The sequence below is a fragment of the Oreochromis niloticus genome, linkage group LG3 (assembly GCF_001858045.2).
Source record: "Oreochromis niloticus isolate F11D_XX linkage group LG3, O_niloticus_UMD_NMBU, whole genome shotgun sequence".
Lineage (NCBI taxonomy): Eukaryota > Metazoa > Chordata > Actinopteri > Cichliformes > Cichlidae > Oreochromis > Oreochromis niloticus.
This window is the reverse complement of record NC_031967.2, coordinates 13,731,742-13,753,055: the sequence shown is the minus strand read 5'-3', so window position 1 is coordinate 13,753,055 and position 21,314 is coordinate 13,731,742. Positions and strand designations below refer to the sequence as shown.

Sequence of the window (21,314 nt, the reverse complement as noted above, 5' to 3'; positions counted from 1 at the left end):
GTCGAAATAAAAGCGGCGAGCCGCAGCCTTGACAGGAGGGAGAGCAGCCTCTTCACTCACAAAACTGCTCCAAACATTTAGCGCTGGGTCGTAACACGATGCTGATGATGGCTTGCGGGTTATTTATTTGTCATTTCTATAGATGAATGAGCACCAAAGCAATGTTTATACAAAGACGGCTGTGTCACTTTGATTTTTTTTTACACTGATAAAGGTTCAAGGAAAACCTGGAAGCGGTGTTGGGAGTAGCTTTGAAGCTTTTTAGTTATAAATCACCCTGCTGGACATGTTAAATATGTATCCTGATTATCACAGTAGATTAAAAAGTAGAAATTTAGAAGAATCTGTCGTGACTTCAGCGGCATTTGGTTTATGTTGAATGTAAGAAAACTTGGTTTGAATCAAGCGAAACACAACTAGAATGAAAATGTTCTTCATTAGATGGTAAATAAACACACTCACATCCTAATTACATTGCACTTATATTAAGGCCTAATCAAGGTATATAGTTCATTATCATAGAACAGTGTGAGATCCAATTATATGATTATACATTTTATTAGAATTTTAAATAGTGCGCTTGAAGGAAGCACATTTAAAGGGTCTTTTGTTAACACAGCTGTGCTTTATAAGAGGGTCAGTTATTGCTTATAACAAGAAAACTGCACCGTGAACTCAAGTCAGCACACAACAGGTCGCACTGTTGCAATATCGCAACTCAGAGCCCAGATGGGTTTATTTGGGTTGCTGGGGCTGGAGGGTGAGGTGACGTGTCTTAACCTGTACGGGAGCGAAGCGTCGACGACGTATCCAAGAGAAATTTCGCAGGAGTCCAAACAACATCCAAGTGGGAGAAGAAATACGGTGGTGTGGTTTGACTGTTATAATGGGAAAGTGTGATATATGTTACATACAGTGTCATTTCTGTATATGTGACACTGTATGTGACCAGCTGCTATAAGACCATTTAATGCACAGTAATAACAATATGATTTTATCTACGTTTGCACTTATTAGTTATTGAGTATTTTATTCAATGCTTTCATGGCAACGCATGTAATATTTGGGTGGATAATTGAGTCTAGAGCAAAGTCGCAGACCAGACTGAGGTGACCTTGAGCCATGCCTGTAATGTTCCTAAAAAGGATAAACAAATAGTGGAACAAATTTCCTCTTTTTCAAAGACATTTCAGGTATCATCACACTGCTGATCTGAGGCAGGTCTTTTCTTGTTGCCATCATTTATATGTACAGTATGTGGTGCAGGAACAGAAAGATGGAAAAAAAAAAACCTAATTCCAAGGCTTCGTGTGTCTTTGTAGATGCCCATGGGCTATTTTCCGACAGTACAACTTCTGGCCTTGCACTACATTGTACTACTTTTCTACACCATAAAAGAAATTCATATAATCCGGTGGTATCAACAAGTTTGACTTTGTGAATGCCAATATTTATCACATACCTGAGCTGAACTGAATAGGCCTTTTAGATCTCTGAATGTATCCGTGATTGCTGCCTCCGTCACACGAACTTGAGAGTTGATTGCTCCGACGGAGATCCCTCCGTACCTGCAGTGTCAGGAAAGTAATCAGAAATGCACGCATGCACACACACACACACACACACACACACACACTCTCTCTCTCTCTCTCTTTAAACACACCTACTTTCACGCCTGTGCAAATAAATCAACAAATCAGCTCAGACCTCATGTGCAGTTATCATGGTAATCACACATGAAGTAACTCACACACATATAGGAAAGCCTCAGCACATTCCTCCCCACCCTACCCCACACACACACACACACACTGTAATTACTACATGCGGTTTTTTCACCGTGAGCTTTCACAACACTATTTCTGTCTCGCTTTTTTTTAGGTCCTCATTATATCAGGGGCATAGGAGAAATGTGAAACACTATTATTACTCTGCTCGTGTCACAAGTTATTGCCTAAGAAACATTCATTAGACATACGGGCTTAATACGATCCAATAAAACAGGAAACTCGCATCGCTGCTTATAACATTTGTATTAGTTTGGTCGCCTTCATCTGAGAGCAGCGGTGGTGACAGACAGGAAGTGAGGGTGGGGGAGTAAGCCTGGAGGGTCCACTCAGCCGGCAGTGAAATCGGGGACGATTCGGTTGCTCGGTTTGCATCCTTACTATTAAGGCTACAGAGGCGCCCCGGAAAATGACTACGTGAAATTACTTTTAAGTGAAACCTTTTCGAGGTCAGCTTGTGATATAACATTGTGATGATAGGACCTGCGGCTGCGGCTCCCCATCAGAGTCACGCCAATGCTGCTTGCTCATTAGCATGTTACAGGCCATATTAAAGCACTCCAAGCTGCGTTCACAACTATTTTTTTCAAGTTCACCGAAGTTTATATGATAAATATTGGTAGCAATTCCAATGTGGAATCTGGAAATGAGCTACTATCTCCAACAAATTAAAGGCAAATCGACCGCTTAGATCAGGGATGTCAAACCCATTTTACATCGTTGGCTGGACGAGTGTAAACGTCCTGTCAGTGTAAAGAAGTGTAACTCACATTTATCTAAATATCTAAAGAAATACAAAAAAATAAAGAAGTGCAATTTTAAGAGTTTGTCACCATGATAAAGAAATGCTGCTGTAGTAAAGGAAAGAAATTTGTCAGTCCAAAAAAAATCCCAAATTCATGCCCTCCATCACATTTCCCAAAGCTGTCCAGTGGGCCGGATTGGAATCTTTGCCGGCTAGATTCTGGCCCCCAGGCCTTGTGTTTCACACCCCTGCCTTAGAAGCTCCGTCTGGACTCTGTCCATCAAACTATTTTTCTCTGCCCTGAAGGAAGAGCTTTTTTTTTTATCAGCTTTCCAAAATTGCAGATGAAAACGATGCTTCAATTTATCGCTTTTTCCAGGCTCACAGCAAGTTGACAATTTCAATACACCCCTCACGTTTACACCCCTGGGCGGGCACACACACACACGTGGATGTGCATTCTTGCTATACATATACAGCATGAGCACATACTGCACAGAGGAAATACGTGTACATGTCCAACACGCTCTGGAATCGTGATGAAACATGCACAGAGCTGAACAAACACACCAGCCTAACGCTTACAATGAATCATTCCTCTCACTGACAGTTTGCTCTTTATGGTTTCACGCACTGAGATGACAGGTTAAGGGAAGTGCATCACAGAGCGGCCCAGCAGGATTTGCTCGAACACGATAACTGCATAACGACGAAGGATGGGAACGACAGCACGATGTGCAGGACTTCACCTTTTGCTCATGTTACCGTTGATGATCTTCTAAAAATAGACACACCGCCATCACAACAGCAAAATAAATGGACAGAATGAAAGAAATGGACAAAGCCACTGATCTCACACATTCACAGTTATAAACGTTACCTTGTTTTCCCGGACTTCTCAAAAGTCTTGACCAGGAAGTCCGTCATATTCCGTCCAGTTAAATTCAGCAAAGTGTCTGTCGTGTTCTGTATCCTCTGTTAAAAAAAGACACAAAAAAAAAAACCCAAAACAGTTGAATTGAAGCATTTTTGAAACTACTGGTTTATTATTTTGGTCAAAATAGGGTTTTTTGGACCACTTGGTGGCACCAAAAACAAGACCGACTCAGACTGATCACCTCATAAATAAGTTATCGGTACCTCCCCGTACCAATAAGTTGGTACTAGAAAACAGATATATTAAGAGACGTGTTTCTGGCCAGCTGACGAATGCAGCTGCAATAGCCACTCTCCTTTCGACCCTGCTAATAGAAGCTGCTTGCTGATTTGCTGCTGTTTCTGCTGGACAGCTGGGTTGATCGGAGGCCTTTATTTTCACTGAAGGCAACGGCCTCCTGCTGCTAAAAATGAGATTCATCAGAGCGACACGTTAAAGCTGCAGACCATAAAAGCAAAGCGATGAGCTGAAAATGCCCCATGGAACTACTCGGTAATAATCGTCCGTGGGTTTGTCAGCACCACTGACACTCTGTGCATTGCACTGAGTCAGGTGATCCATCGTTAATATAGAAACATGGCTTCGAGCAGCTTCGAGTTTAAGATGCAGAAGACCTTTCCCAAACACTGTGTAGCTTTAATAATGCAAAGATAACCTAAAGGCAGTGTTTGTTGATGCAGGCTCATGCAAAACAGGTGCAGTGGCTTTTATTTTATTTACTGTGTGGATATAAAAGCACTTTGCTTTGCCCGCGTGCCGTGGAGCATCCTGAGCGGAAAGGCTGACCACAGACAGACAGGCAGACTCCGGCCGACCCGCCCCAGAAAAAGAGAAAACAAAAAAACCCAACAAAGCTAGAGAGCGAGAGCGTTCTGCAGGTGGTATCTATCCACTCCACCGTGGAGCACATTCCCCCCAACTCTTATCATAATAGTCAATTAAGCCTAGCTATGGGAAGCCTGGCTGAAATCTACACCCCTGCCAAAGCTGGGGAAAGCTGTTTCTAATGTCAAAGGACCCTAATTAGATACCCTTCTGTGGATAAATGGGTACATTCAAACAACCAATTAAGCGAGGGTGCGACACATTGCTATGAATACACTCCACCTTGTGCAGAGTGATGCACACACAGACACACACACAACGACCCCAAGCTGCTTTAGCCCTGCTTATTTAAAGAGCTAACACTATGCTAATTAGTAGAGTGATCCTTGATAAAGTGCAATTGAGACCCCTGGACTGAAATGCAGTTTACCAACACCACCCACCCCAGCTACACTGGTTATCTGCCCTTGTGTACAAACAGCTTGATGTGTGAGCTTTGGGCAAACATACTATGTACCTCTATACATATTACACTCATTCTTTCTCACTTGTATTATATGTCAGATTACGTTAGAAGGCTCTGCGTCCATGTATCGCTCTAAAACGCACCAAATCATTAGTTTTTTGATTTTTTTGATGATCTGAAGAGAGATTAGAGAAACTGTGAAAAAGCAAATGAGAGAGGAAAGCAAAGGAGGAGAATGTTATGGAAGATGGAAAGCTAAATTCAAAATCGGACATGGGAGAAAGAAAAGGAGGCGGAGAACTCAAATTGAAAGGCAAAAAAAAATAAAAAAACAAGCAGAAGGAGAATGTAGAGGAAGAAGAGGACCCATCTGGCTTATGAATCAGAGATAAGGGGGAGGAACGGCACGGCAACCTTGGTTTATCTCTGAACAAACATGCTTCCCTTTCGAAAAAGCCACAGGAACTGAGAAACAAACAAAACCAAGGGAAAAAAAAAATAAGAGCTTTACACTCCACCGTGTGTACAATGAGTTTATACCCGGGCATACAGTCGGCATGGGTCTAATTATTTTGGCCTCCGTCCATATCCCCCATCAAAAAGACTGAAATGGGGACATTATGCGATTGTGTAATACCTGGGTCTGCATCTCTTGTTCATTACCTGGAAACAGCTTCAGTCTGTTTGGCATTCTGCACGACATCAGTTCTTCAGCTTGATAGCTAGGTAAGCAAGAAGGGGTGAGGGAAATGTAAACTGAGGAGTAATCAAATCTGTTGAATGAGCTGGCATACTCGAGCACTGGAGAGATAAGAGAGCGTGCTGTGTTCATATTAATCTTGCCACCGGTTACATCGTGCTGCTCCTCAAAGGTGAGGTTTATCTGGTGCGCACAAAGAAAAGCAATCTCGGGGAAGAATCTTCCTTGCTTAAATATGTCAGATCGTATAGTCACCTGTTTTGCCACTGAATACTGTGGAGGATGGGGAATACAGAGTTACTCATGCCACAATATCACAATACTCATTATAACAATCAATAGCATGACAATACAGCAGTTCTGCAACATTTAATACTACCGCAGGTGTCAATGCATGATGGTACTTGTGTAATGGAAGAAGATAATGCTTCAATAATGTTAAAGTCCGGTCTCTGGGGAGGCTAATCCATGACTGAGAGTGTTCAACTGTAAGCTTTTCTATCCGGGTATGCTTTTACTCATTTAATGCTGAAAAAAGAAGCTGTTGCCAATCAGAATCTTTTCAGACGTTTTGTATGGTGGCTCAAAATCCCACTTTTCTTTAAGACACAGGTGTCGAAGTCCAGGCCTCGAGGGCCGGTGTCCTGCAGGTTTTGGATGTGACCTTGATCCAACACAGCTGATTCAAATGGCTAAATTACCTCCTCAACATGTATGTAAAAACGTCAGAATAAAAAACTATTCCCATTAGAGTGACAGAACTGTAGGAGTTTTCTTTGCGTTCAGCTGACACCATCACTCACTTTTAGTAAACTGACTTAAAGTAAAATGACCTGGGTAAACTTTCTTTTTTATTTTTTAACAGCCCTCTGTGTCTTTAGTATCATTATTACATCCATACAATATTGATTGTAAATAAGGTTAGCACGTTGTTAAAGCAGGCCATAGAAAAGGCATCATACGTTTGATGCGACCAAATTTTTCAATGGTGCGACTAAAAAAAAATATTTGGTCGCACCGATGTGAACAACTGTTTGGGTACTCCGTGTGGTCAACAACAGACACACATTATGCCCCTATCGTGGACTAAACCAATCAGAGATAGTCAGGGGCGGGACCTCTTTGATTGGCCATGGTCCAGTTGAAAGTGCAGGTGGACAGAGAGAGGTGAGTAGCTTGAAAAAAGCGATATCGATTCATTAAATCCTGAATTGACTTTTAAATATAACTGTGTTTTGCCAGAAACACCAGTTTCTCAGATTAAAGCTCACAAAACTATTTCAACAACCACCAAACAGCAAATGAGAGCAGGTACACGGATTCCACACAAAGACGTAACACAGCGCGGACCCGACGCATCAGAATCAGCTTTGTCTTTCTCGGCTTTCTCACCCGACAGCACGTAGACGGACACGCTGTTGGAGCTCACCGATTCTGATGCGTCGGGTCCGCGCTGTGTTTACGTCTTTTTGCGCTGATTCTGAGATGCAGGTTTTGTCTCTCTCCAACCAAAATTCGCCGAGCCAGCAGCAAAAGAAGCAGCAAACTACGCTTCACATTTGATAAACATCGTCATGAATTTCCTCTGAGTTTTGTTGTTTTGCTTCCACCATGATAAAAATCACACTTCATGCACAGCTCTCTCTCCCTCTCTCTCTCTCTGTACTTCAAGAACAGTTTCCCGTCTCAAATCTCTGTTTTCTGCATTATCCATTCGGTTATTACCCACCAGTCTACCGTTGTTTACAGCGCTGTCGGCCGCTGTCTTTTTCTTTTCTTTTTCTTTTTTTCACTTAAATGACCTCGGACAAGAAAGCCCATTTTCTGCTGTTCAATACTGAAGAAATGTAAACTTTTTAAAATTGTGCAAAATTACAGAATATTGCAGAATATTTTTAAGGTTATCTGCTATAAAAAGCCAGGCCAGGAAAATCTTCATGTTTTTCTGTGTTTTATTCTCAGTTACTTTGACACAAAGGCATCTGCTGTGATGTTCACAATTCTGATGAAGTCTCACATGTATCAGTACTGATAAATGATCAGAATTATAATATTTCTGACTGTCTGAGGCTAAATTGAATCGAATCAGGACTTTGAGAAGCGGAATCGAATGGATTATATATGGGGTGATCGTGGCTCAAGACTTGGGTGTTCGTCTTGTAATCGGAAGGTTGCCAGTTCGAGCCCCGGCTCGGACAGTCTCGGTCGTTGTGTCCTTGGGCAAGACACTTCACCTACCGCCTACTGGTGATGGCCAGAGGGCCGATGGCGCGATATGGCAGCCTCGCCTCTGTCAGTCTGCCCCAGGGCAGCTGTGGCTACAACTGTAGCTTGCCTTTACCAGTGTATGAATCTGAGAATTGTAAAGCCCTTTGAGGGGTCCCGAAAAGCGCTATATAAATGCAATCCATTATTCATTATAGAAATCAGTGATGATACCCAGCCCTAGTGAGCAGCCTAGGCCTGACAGAAGTGGATGTAGCTGTGGGTAATAAGAAAAGATAAAAAGAACTATTGATAACTTTTTTGTTAAGTTAAGGCCTGATCCGTCTGAAATTCATAGCCAGCTCTGACACGGTGCCATCAATCTTTGAATGCTGAAAAAGCACAGTGTATCCAGAAAACACATTATATGCTGCAATAAATGCACTGCCCAAGTGTCCCCTCTCCCCACTGCCTTTCAGCAGCAGGCAGCAGCAAACAGGTCATCAGAGGAGGCCGAGATGATGATTAAGTTTTCTACAATAACATTTTCTACAATACTGACAAAGCACTTTAAGCACAAGATTGTTAGTTAATAATTTAGAAATGAATATTGTCTGTATGGACTGCAACTTCCCCCCCAAAAAAGTGCACATGTAAAACTCTGGTGTTAAGCGATGCGGTTGAAAAATTTGAGTGCGCCTAACTTTTGTGCCGGTGCGCCCATGGCAAAAAGTTAGTCTAGAGCCCTGCATTGTAATATGTTATGAAGCTTAACTTTAATCACAGCCAAACCGATTTACTCAGGAACAAATAAAACTGTGAAATAAACCAAACATTAACATTTAGAAGTGATCTAAGTGACTTATATATCATGTTTAACCTCAGTAGCGAAACCTCTATTAATAAAAATAATGTACATGTATGCCTTAATAAAAAAAGGAGGTGAGATGTTAGAACGCTTTTATTTTTACTTTAGTGGGCACTCAATACAATAGACAGCTGCTGGGGTTTGGGGTTTGTTTAACCTGAGTAGCGAAAAGACTGCGGGAGGGTTGAAAACGATGTGCCGGGAGTCCGCTGTTCTCGTCGGCTCTAGTTATCCTCGACCTTGTGGTCTGCTATGGAACTGACGGGTCACAGACGTCTCCGAAAATGTCGGAGCACGTTTGGAAATATATGATATCTTGATAAATCGAGCAGATATTTGAAGCTTACACAGCTACATTCTCGCTTGAAAATAAGTTAAAAGTTTATTTTGTGAGCAAGAAAGAGTAATATTTAAAAGTTTTTAGCCCCGCTCGTCCGCCGTTGCCGTGTTTGAGTTTTGGACGAAATGCATTCTGGGATATTTAGCTGTACCAAGTCCACACAAGTCACCACCGATGCATGCTCGATAAAACAGGCGGAGCGAGAACACATCCGGGACTTTTTCGCGTTAGTGACAGACATTCACCGTATAGCTAACGGCTAATAGCTAACACCGCTAACTAACACAGTTAGCGCTGACTAACAGAGCTAACACCATTAGCTAACAGTGCTAACGGTGCAGCAATCAATGATTTGATTCAAGAATGTCACATTTGGATTCATAACTCCATAAAAACTGCTGTTACTGATTTTCAATCAAGCTCCTGTGTAATCTGGCATACCTCAGCCCCTTTTCTCCCTCGACTGAAGAGGACGATGCATCTCTCATATCCTCTGTCAGGTCTTTGCTGGATTTTTTCCCATATTTCTCAAGGACATGACCTTCAGATAATTTTCATCTGCTGTAGTTATATTTTTTTTTCAGGCTTGATAGTTGTTCTTTTGTCCTTTGCTTGTCCAATTTCCTCAGGTTTTTAAGGACACACTGCACACCACGCTGTGTGATGTCAACTTTTCATTTAATGGCTCTTTGGGAATCACCTTGTTGGTGCAAAAATACAATTTTATGTCTGTCAAACTGTGCGGTCTTTGACATTTTTTTGTAGAATCAACCAAAGAAATGGGAGCAAATGATTTTTTATTTTTTAATTTTTTATTTTTCGCAAGTGGCTGCTCGGAACAAAGCTCCTAAAGATACAATTTAAAATTGATTCTGGTATACCAATGGTCAGATACAAAGACTGGGCTGAACATGAGAGAAAAAGGAAAGAAAGTCCGAAGAAAAGCGCTGAAAGATTTTCAGAAAGGCTGAAGGATTATTGCTCAAGACAACTTTTTTGCACAACACTGCATATTTTAAACTTACTGGCTTACTTTAAATGTATTAATAATCACAACGTCATGGCAGCAAAAAGGGAAGCAATATATTGCTGAATCATCATACGCACAAACATGTGCTTCTACATTGTTGTGAGCTCCTTCAGCTCATTATAACCTGATGTGTTGTTAGTGGCAGGTGGCCAGTTGTATACTCATGTGTACCCGTGTCACAGCACATACTTTGAGTGACGCTTTTCAGCTCAACGTGCTCATTGTGCTGCATGATTATGTCCCATAGGATCACATCAGTTTAAACTGTGCTGAACAGGAGCATTAGATAACAGCTAACGGTCCTGGCTTACAAACAGGCACCTACTAACCACAACAAAAGCCCCTCATGAAAGACTGAGCTGCAAACATACAAGCCCGGTGAAAGAATTTCATCTAAAATCCCTTTTCCTTCTGTTTAGCTGCAACAAAGGGACTTCCTCACCCTCCGCTTGCCTCGCCTCACAAGTCAATGACCTTTCTGCTTTTGTTTTCGAGCATCTCTCGCTTTCTGCTGAGAGGGAGGCCGTGGACAGGTCGTTTTACACCAAAATGAATCTGCGTGCGCTTGGAGTCAAAGTGACAAATCTGCAGGGTCCCGCAGAGAAAGGATGTGCCAGTATGCTGCGTTCGCCATTGGCTGAGGATGACCTGGTGGGGTTTGGAGCTGATCAGCACTTAACTGGATTTATTCCTTCAACAGCTGTTGTCAGAGACAAAACGTGCCCTCATATGTAAGGTTTATAGATTCATTATTGTTTCACTTAACCGCATGAATAAATTACTACGTAAGATGCTGCAAATACAGCGGACTCGCCGACCCTCACTGAACAGACCAGCGAGAAGTCCAGGGTTGTGTTACATTATAAATTCAGTTCAACAAACACTTGAAGGCATTTGTTTTTAAGCAAATTCTTAAACCAAGAAGCAAAGTTGCAGAATTATCTGTTTTTTCCTCCATCCAACGCCCTACTTCAATAGCCTGATAGATGAGGCCAAGGAGAGTAATTTGCAAACAAGCCGTAGTTAGGCCAGCCTCCAAATGATAAAGACATCAATCGTAATACATTGAAAGTGGCGGCTTTATCAATTCCTCCGCACGCATGACGGCCTATTCATCTGTGAAGGTTAAATATCACCAGCGAATGAGAGTCAATACCTTAGAATTGATAGAGGGCTTACTGTTGCCTGCCATTACCATGGAAACAATGATTTCACACTACCTCCTGCGGTGCCATGTCCACGCTTTTTTCTCTTTTGTATTTTCTGTAGTTTCTCAAGGGCATATTCGGAGGTTCGGCGGGATGAGAGATAAAAAAGAAAAGTACTGTGAAGCCGGCATGCTTTGTCATGATTTATTCAACATGGGAGGCTTTCCGGTCAAAGGGAATACATCCTCACGATGTGTTCGGCTTCCACGGGTGGTCCATGCCTCGGAGTAACATCAATTTAGTGCAACCTGCTACTGTCAATAGGTAAACAATGCAGCGAAGATGTGATATGCAGAAGTTCAATTATTTATATCTGTCCGGATATCTCTGTATCTGTGATGATATGATAACTCGTCACAGGCAGCAATTCTCCACGTGAAAAATGATACTCATACCACTGTGGACGGTAACACTAAGAGTGTGGTCACGACCTTATGCGCTACACTGTATGCCAAACACTAAAGCCTATGTTTTGACCCACTGGTAGACTTGCAGTTAACAGCAGGGAGGCTTCAGAGGTTGGAGAACGAAGTGTCGAGGGCTTGGGGTCACTGTTCTATACAAGAGAAGTGGATAAGCACCTGTGCAGGTTTAACAGTGGGATATCGGCTCTTACACAACTAAAAACTCACTAACAATTTACTATATTCGTGTTTACATCATAACGAGCTTTTTTCCCCCTGCAATTCAAACATTTTATTTTTTAAATAATTAATGTGTAACTTATAGCCTATACCACAGCACTAAATCTTAGCATGGGAGATACGAGGATTGTGCAAATGTCCAGGTAGACAATTGGTTTCTCGTGAAGAGGTTGTGTCGCTATACCTTTTTTTTTATAACGTTCTCTGTGTCTTTATCTCATGCTAAATTTCCTATTGTGTCCGAATTTCCCTGTTTTTAGTTTTGGTTACTCACTTCCTGGTTACTTTGACAGGCAGCTGTCCCTTGTGTGTCGTATTTAAACTGAATTTCTGAGATTTCCAACCCGGATGGTTGGAGCATCTCCACCAACCCTGAGTCAATAATCCAAGACGGCACTGAAAGTAAACAGCAGTGAAAGGATAAACTTTTAATTTGCCGCAGTGTTACAAAGCACTGACCAGGAAGTGCTGCCGCAGTGTTTTTAAGTACACAAAACTAAGTATTGCTGTCATGTGCATTTGCTGCACGAATGGTTTAGCTCAGAAGTAAAGAAGTAAGTAAGTCTGTTTTTTCCTCGCTTTTCCGACTTTACTGCTGAAGCAAACTGAGTGACGTCATTCCTGAGCTTCAACGCCCAACTTCCGAGGCATCTGGAACAAAGCGTTAGTTTTCTTCTCTCCTCTTGTCTTGATTGTCTGGATTGTTTTCAGCTACATCTCGTCACCCTTCTCTGTTCAATTACCTGATTACCCTGTCTGTGTGTATATAATAGCGCTGTCTCCCCTTTGTCCTTTGTTGTGTCTGTTCCTGTCTGCTTTTTTGTTTGCTTCTTGGCTTTCTTGTGTTTTTATCATCTGCATATGCCTAAATAAAGGTTTGCTTTTAGTTCATTCAGTCTGTCTTCAGAGTCTGCATTCTGGCTCCTCAGTCTCTGCATTTCATGATATAGCAAAGTCACACTTTTCCCTTTTTTCCTGATTAGAAACTTGTGTATAGTGTCTATGACCTTTTTGCAATCCTGTATAAAAACTAAACTGCAGTGTTCAACAATTAAATGAAGCTATTTTCCCAGCAAAATACCTTCCTAATGTCCAAGAAACTAAACTATTAAAGCTTTTTTTGCTCACTGTTCACTCACTTCTGCAGAAAAAGCTGCGTGGTTGTGTTTAGGAAATATTCCTGGCTTGTGCTCAAATGGACCCTCTCACAATTTTACTTTAATTCCTTCGTGCCTTATCTAATAATTGATTGCCAGAAAAGGAAAGTGGGTGGCAAATGTTTGGTTAAATTCATATTCGTGATGCATCGCAGACAAATGCAATGTGGGGAGAATCACGCGTGTCTAAGTGAAGTCTGCAAAGAAGTTTGATTGAGTGGGAGCTGCTTTTTCAGGGGCTGATGAATGCACCCCACAGTCCCTGCGCTCGTTCTGCACTCAGCTAGTTATCACCACACACCGATCTCTGTGATTTACTTCAGGATTTTGCATTTCACTGCGCTAAGTCCTGGCCAGGTGAAAGCATGCGAACCACATCATTGCACTAATTTATCACAGTTTCATCTGGTCAAAGAATGTGCTCCCAATACTAATCAGACTGCTGTTCATGATGTTTAGCGAAGTTTAATCTTCTGTCTGTATACGCCGTGTCCTTCATGCTGTGTGAGCTGAAAGTAATTTCACTTTCTGCAGAATGCCCCTGTGCTGAGTGTGAGGCACCTGCTTGTATGTTTTTTAGGATGTCCTTGGCGCCGATTAGTTTGGCCACTGTGATTACTGCTACTGTGGCTTGTTCTGCATTTCCTGATTTCTCATGTTTGTGACTCTCACAGTCAGATTTTTTAAACTTCCTCTTCCAATTTGTTTTCCATGACACAGGTATGGCTTGTTTACAAGTATAGTCATGGACATCTGGAAATTACAGGCCTTTGTGTCATTTGTGCCATTGGTGTTGCTACTGTGCTAGAGGGATGCACATCTAATGTGTTCCTCTTTTCTATTGTTGTCCGATTCTCCACTAACTTTATTTCTTCCCCTTCTGCTCTATTCTCATCTTAAATTTAAAATAGTTTTAGTGGCAGATTGTACAATAAAAACTTAAAATCCTCAAGGTTGTTTCCATGGAAAAAGTAAAGTCCATTTACAGGACCTGGATTGGAACAAATTAGATTTTATAAATAAATGAGAAATGACGCAAGTGAATTTAACAAGATCCAGGCCAGAACCGGCCTTCACAAATGGTCTTTTTACTGTGGCTAAGTGTACTAAAACGACCAGCCACTTACAGTACGACACGATAAAGTAGAAATTCAGTTAAGCACCAAAGTAGGAGCAAGAAAAAGGACAGGGGTTGTTTGAAAATTGAGAAGCACATGGAGATAAGGGGAAAAGAGCAAAAATGAAAAATTAGGCTTGGGAAAGAAAGCCCTTCATAGCTTAGCGGGGCTATCGGGAGGATACAAAGACAAGAATAACGCCTCAACAAATGGGGGACTCCTGACAGTGCTGTCATGAGCTAAGACGGAACATCAGGGATGGGAAAAGGTTACACAAAGGGCACTACTCTTGTTTTACTGTCTCAACGATCATCCTTTAGCATGATTCGTGGACAGGTGCTCCTTTTAAATGGCCCTGGAGGGCCGTGTCATGGAAAGGAGCACACGGCGAGACTCACAAGTTCAACAAAGAATTACAGATCAATGCAGAGTGTGAAAGTGCGCTGATTGCAGAGTGGTGCTGTATATAGGGGGAGTGAAAGGAATAAGGTAGGGGAATAAATGAGCGGCAAATGAGCCCAGTAGTTTTAGAGAATATCATTTAATGTCGTGCTTGTTGGAGGTTATCGACTTTGCAATTTTACCCTTCTTTTAACCGCGGTCTCTTAGCACTTCCAATATGACGTCTCCAAATGCATCAAAGGTTTGAGAGGAAGTGTCACAGCAATTATCAAATTAAACCATTTCAGTTCATGTGCCTCAATTAGGATTGTAAATTTTCTCCTCACTGAACCAAGGCTATAAGTGCTTTGAAAAACTGATATTGCAATTACTGTTTAAAACCTAAACCACAGAAGTTGACAGCTTAAACCACACTGAGGAAACTTACTGTTTTGTTTCTCTCAGTTCAGTTCAATTCAACTAAATGTTATTTATATAGCAACAAATCACAACAAAACTTCCCGAAGTGTTTTATATTGCGTGTTAAAGACTCCATTATAACACAAAGAAAACAGAGAAAACTCCAACAATCAGATCAAAATAAGTGCTTTGGTGACAGCGGGACGGAAAAACTCCCTTTTAACAGGAAGAAACCTGTGAGGCTACCTGAGCTAGCTCACCAACATGAGTTATTTCTGGTGTTTGTGTTAAAAACATTTTGATCAACAGTGTTTGAAAATTGTAGAGTAAAAATCTGATGTCACGATCCACCTGGATATCATTGGAAGTTGGCATCTGCTGGCTTACCTTCAAACCTTCAGGGGAAAAACAGTAATTACTGGGCTGCCCACTCACCAAAATATTATCCAGTATCCAAAAGTAGCATGTCATTGTCACTGGGCTAACGCAAGCCCATGCAAAACCGGGAGAAATTTAAAAAAAAATAATGATAACAATATGCCGACACTCAGCCTTGCAGGACTAATCAACACAGACCTCCACGTCTAGAAATAAAAATCCAAATGTAAAACTGTGAATTAGCTTCTGTAATTGTAATACTTCAAAGCCAAACCTCAGGCATTAGCAATCAACACTCCCCTGCTCATTTCCACCCTCTATCTAGGGTAAACTACTACAAACAAATTCTCAACCGTCATAAGTCTCCAAGAGGAAGAAAATATTGGCAGATTTAGCCGGGGTTAGCCATGAGCCATTCAAATTCTAATCTCTTAAAATGCAGGCACATGCCACAAAGCCTGAGCAAACAGACAAAGCCATCTCTAATAAAATGACATTGGAGTGCAGTGACAGCTTCTCCAGCCATTCTCTCTCAAGCTTAGATTTCTCATTATCATTGGGAGACAGCAGTGCAAATCATTTAGCTCCAAATGAGACACCGCTTTCACTCTGTGCCGTGATTGGTTCAGTCAGCAGGTGGCAGCTGGTAGACAATGACGCTGTGTCTATAACTTGTCAATCGATCCCAGCCTGGATCAAACCCCTTCAGGTCAGGTCCATGCCACATTTGCCCCAGCTGCCATGTGTAGTGTTAAAGTAATGGTCCATAGAGTATTGCTATTGACGTGTAGAGTCAAAGTGCTCAGGACTTTGGGGTTTGAGCAGAAAAGGTGAGGTCCTTTGCAGATTCTATTCGGGAACTGCATGCTATGAAATGTCCTAAGGGACTCTACAAGGTAGAAAAGTTGGGGTATATCTGAAAGGACACACTATGGGTTTATTTAAAGAGAATTTTAACAGGTGTGTGGAACAAGCTGAATCACTTGCAATGGCCAAGTCGGTGTATTTTCAGTGGAATCAATTTTGGCCCCATTTTCATGCATGCTCGCTAGTTCACAAAAAGGGAGGCAGCACAAAAGGCTGATTTACATTTTGCAATGCAATGCAAATTCCTTGTTAGTAAGTACCTTTACGTTCTCAAATCAAAATGATGCTGACTGGGACTTTCAGACTGCAAGCCAAAAGCTTCCATGATAAGCATTTTTATTGTACTGTTGTGTCACTGAGTTATTTTTTTACATTTAGACCACTCCGCTCTCTTACTGCAGTTTATCCCTCCATGACACACATTCAGTAAATGTATGCATTTTACCAAAAAGGGGGAAGAACGCTACACATCCAGCTGGGTACAGTGGGAATAGGCAGCGCTTCCATGTCTCGCTCAACAGACCTCAGACAGATACTGACACATTCACTGTTGCACATGATCGATCTCATAAATCCGTAAATTCACATACAGTACGGGCCGATCCACCCACCGCACCACAGAGAGACACGATTTCCAGAGTCGGAGACTAACCTGTGGCGGAGGGAGGCCGCCCGCACCGGGCGGGCAGTCAGGCAGTATCATTGTCCGTTTAGGAGTGCCGCACTCGCAGCCGGGGGAGGGGTTAGACATGCTCCAGTTCCCATTCAGAAAGATGTCAGCGACTGACTGATCCACGGAGGGAGTGAGCCAATCAGACCCCGTGGAGGAACAAGGTAGATTCCTGCAGGAAAATAAACATGAATATTTCACTGGCAACCGATCACCCCTGTCACCATCATCCATCACTGTATGCCTTATTTCCACTTTTTCTTAAATACTGGTGCTGTTGGGGGGAAAAATCATAACAGTAGCAAAGCTTTATCATCATTTTAATACAGCTTTATATTTTCAAGACTCCTGGAAAATAACCACTTAATTAAAAGATTACAGTTTGTGTTTTAATAATGCATGCACAACAGGCCATTCAGAGCGGCTGCCGTAAACAAGAACTTCCGAGGACTCCGAACGCTTTAAAATTTCCATCTCATAGGTTTAAACAGGTATTCATTATTCAGCTTATCCTGATCAAGACTGTGGAGAAAGCTCATTATTTATTGATCAAATTTGTTTTTACAAATTGGTTTTCAAAATCCTGCCAAGCATTTTTTTTGCTAGCTCCATGCCTGCTGCTGGATTTGTCGGAAAGAGGCTCATACACGCATGCATAACAACTCGCCAAACATACACAGCTTGCAAAGATTCAGACTCTGTCAGTATCATTTGGTTTTGATGTTTGGCTGGATTCTTAATTTGCGACTCGTGTATACCCAGCGTACTTACGGTATAGGGTCTCCTTTCATGCAGCGTGTCCCAAAGCCAGGGTTGTTCAACAAGCTTTCCACCACCTGGGACACCTCAGTATTTCCTGGCCCATCGTTGCTGTAAAATTCAGCATATAATAATGAAAAATTCCTCATTAGATATTTCGGTTTAATCTCTCACAGAAGGTCCACATAGCAATTTAATCCATGAGCGCCAGCCAATCTGTCACAATGTCAATAAAACAGACAAACAAGAATTAAATAGGCATTATGAAAGAGAATGAACTTGGACAATGGCCTGTTGTGGCAGAATCGCTGCATAATGGGGAACATGAGAACAGGACGTCTACGGGTGAAGTAAAATTTAAAGACTGTTTTAATGTCCCTTTTAGGCCAAACTGTGCACAAATCACAACTGAAAATCTGCTCGTTATAAGGAAACACATTCAGAAATAAACAGTGTTTTTGTGACAGGCTGATGGTAAAAAAAAAAAAAAAGTCCTTAAAGATACAGTTTAAAATTTTGTTCTTTGCTGTTCTGTTCGGCTCTTGAGGTAGGTGTCTTTTTTTAATGCTTTTGTCATTTAGAGGTCAGTGAAGACAAAATTCTTTTAAAAAAAAAAGACACTTTGGAAGCAAAATACAAATCATGAAGGGTGGATCAACACTTTTACTCTAGCAGGGGAAGTGTTAATTCACCAGCTTAAAGCCATGTCGGTGTCCATCCATCCATCCTTTTTCTGACGCTTGTCTAGCCCAGGTCATGGCGGCAGCAGTCTAAGCATGTTGTGGGTCTACCCTAAGGCAGGGGTGTCCAACTCCAGGCCTCGAGGGCCGGTGTCCTGCAGGTTTTAGATGTGTCCTTGATCCAGCAAGCTGATTTAAATTGTTAGATTACCTCCTCAACATGTCTTGAAGTTCTCCAGAGGCCTGGTAATGAACTAATCATTTGATTCAGGTGTGTTGGCCCAGGGTGAGATCTAAAGCCTGCAGGACACCGGCCCTCGAGGCCTGGAGTTGGACACCCTGACCTAAGGCCCCCTCCTAGTATGACATGCCTGAAAAACTTCAGCTAGGCCTAGGAGTTGTCCAGAAGACGCCCTGATCAGATACCCAAACCACCTCAACTGGCTTCTTTCAATGTGGAGGAGTAGCGACCAAGCTCCTCACTCTATAGTTGGCAGTCTAATCGCCGGTTGTGTATTCTTAAGGTATTTCTTGTTAAATGAGCATCTTCCCACTTCCACAGACTAAAGAGCAGGTAGCAGGGAGTCTTCGCTACCATCATCACACACGTTCCACCACTGTATTGCCAAAATTAAACCCCCAGACAGTCCCAGGCATCGGGGATTTGTTTTATTTCGGCATGAGATACAATATTAGTTATTGTATGTCATAATTAATAATAATTGATTGTTAATAGTTTTGTGGAGATATATGTATATATATATATACTGAAGAGCAGTAACATTATGTAACTTTTAAGACTTTTTATAAGGTCTTAAATACATATTTAGGAATAAACTTCAGAGAGTGATTATAATCTTAGTCAGCTTGATGATCCTGCTGTTCTGCCAATCCAAAACAACATGACTGTTATAAATCTGTTAAATCTGCCATCAATAGTGAAACAGAAAAACCCATATATCTGAGGTTCTATAGATATTTGTTTTAGAAGTCCTGTCTGTCGTCTCCTGTAGCACTTGATTGGGACATTTAGAGTGTTGTCTAATTCGTTTTCCATATTGGCAAAGAAGAGAAGATTGGAGTGACCATTAATGCCAAACAAATCTTTACATTCAAGAACTCCTGAGAGGAAATGAAACGCGCTGCCTGGAGGATTAGATGTGTTGAAATGCTCAATAGCAATGCTCGGTCCCGCTGGAGTTATCTTAACTGAGAATGAGAGAAAAATCTCTGAGTTTAACAACTCTGTTTTTCGGCCAGAGAGTCAAAACTTCTTTGACATCACTTATTTAAACATTATCGACTGTAAAGCGATGATGTCTCTACACCGAGCTCAGTGCAAGCATGAGCCGATATGAGCCTGATCGAGATTCTGTGTACAGTACGGGCTCCTCGAAGCCTTTCATTATTATCCCAGTGTCCTGTACATATCTAAGCCCTGTCTCAGTTAAACAGTCTTCACATTCCAATCCTGTTCTCATTACTAACCACACACACGCTGCCCTTTATCTTAAGGGTACTGTGGGAGTTAAAACACAGTGTTTCATAGAGACCACAGCGATGGCTTTCTGCCAGCAGTGGCCACAGCCCGGCCAACCGTTTGGATTAATACAGTGTTCATTGTCTCATTTAGAGGCGTCTCCGTGAAGGTCACGCGGTCATTTTCTTGGCCACCAGCGAGCGCAATTGAAGTGGTCCGATTGTAAAAATGGATTATGTGCAGCCATCTGTTTTGCTATTAACAATGGCTGGGTTACCATGTTATTAAAGATAATAAAACTATTGGACGGTTGTAAAACGAAGACTTGTGCATACACACAGAAACAGCGGAACTAATGAAGAGTTTATCTAGTCAAAATGACACAGCAGAGATGAACTGAAGATAACTGCAGAAAGTCAAATGAAGGCCACGTGACGACACAGAATAGAAAAAAAAAAAAGAAACCTGTCGGTCCACAGAGCAAATGTCCCAACTATTAAATTCTAAATGAGCATTTATGTAAAAATAAAAAAGTAACTTCAAATTTAAATCATGTTTTGTTTTGTTTTTTGTTTTTTATACAGCATGTTTTGGATTTCAGCACTGTGGAAAGAGACTTGAGTGAATCAGCACCACGGACAGAGCGAGACTAACGCTTGTCTGTTTCAGGACCACGGAGAGAGACAGCACTGCATTTCGGCAAAGGCAAAAAACGAAAAAAAGAATAAATGGTTCAGTTGCACTTTTTAAATGGCTTTTCGTGTATGTGAGAATCACCTAAAACCTCACTGTACACTTTAAAAGACTTTTTAAATGACTTATTAACAACTCCAAGTGCAGTGACAAGTTCTAGGGCTGCTGGTAACAATGGCGTCAGTTTTAAGTTTTAAGAAGACTCTGGTGACTCCATCTATCTATCCACTTGGGGAACATCCTGGACAGGTCGCATGAAAACTAGAAAAAGGGTTAGCTGTTTCTCCTCACAGCCCACCAGTCTGCCGGGGCCTTTCCGTGTGGAGTTTGCCTGTTCTCCCTGTGCCTGAGTGAAATCACTCCAGGTGCTCCAGCTTCCTCCCACAGTCCACAGATATGCATGTTGGTTAACAGGCGATTCAAAATTGGCTGTAGGTGTGATTGTGAGTGTGTCTTGTCTGTCTCTCTATACAGACTGTTGATCTGCCCAGGGTTTACCCCACCTCATCAGAAAATAGGTGGCTGTATTAAGACCACTATGTCCTCAAACTGCCTGTTTATATATTTAACCTGTCCAGCATGTGATGCCAAAACTGTGGTCTAAAGAAAGACGTGCGTATACTTCATAGCAGCACAAAGCACAAAACGTAGCAGAGTAAACTGATGCAGGAGGGTAAAGCAAGTCATATAAACTGAATCTGCAGGAAGTGTCATTTGTAATTACATAAAGTGTTATGAAAGCAACCGTAAAATTCTGCTGCAAAAGAGCATTAAAATGTTTCAGTTAGTGGTAACGGAAATAAAACCGAACTAAAATCTAAAGTTTATGATCTGAGTCCTGACTAGAATGCAGGCTCTATATTACATCATATTTTCACTCCGACCAACAGTTTCGTTTCTGTCTTGAACGAGCCGCTTTCTCACGAGGCTACACTTATTACCTATTATGCCTCGAT

General features: G+C 41.7%; 1 protein-coding gene across 5 annotated transcripts in view; it reads right to left on the bottom strand.

The window, feature by feature from the left end:
* The window catches only part of LOC100691919 (ATP-binding cassette sub-family A member 1), a 176,714-nt gene that overhangs the window by 66,176 nt on the left and 89,224 nt on the right, over positions 1-21,314 (bottom strand). For all 5 annotated transcript variants that reach the window (XM_013274475.3, XM_013274476.3, XM_025905493.1 and 2 more), the window contains 4 exons: positions 17,518-17,616; positions 16,729-16,918; positions 3,413-3,507; positions 1,463-1,568 (listed from right to left, as the gene is read on the bottom strand). In XM_013274475.3, the coding sequence (XP_013129929.1) occupies positions 1,463-1,568; positions 3,413-3,507; positions 16,729-16,918; positions 17,518-17,616 (490 nt within the window). The remainder of the gene's footprint in view (positions 1-1,462; positions 1,569-3,412; positions 3,508-16,728; positions 16,919-17,517; positions 17,617-21,314) is intronic.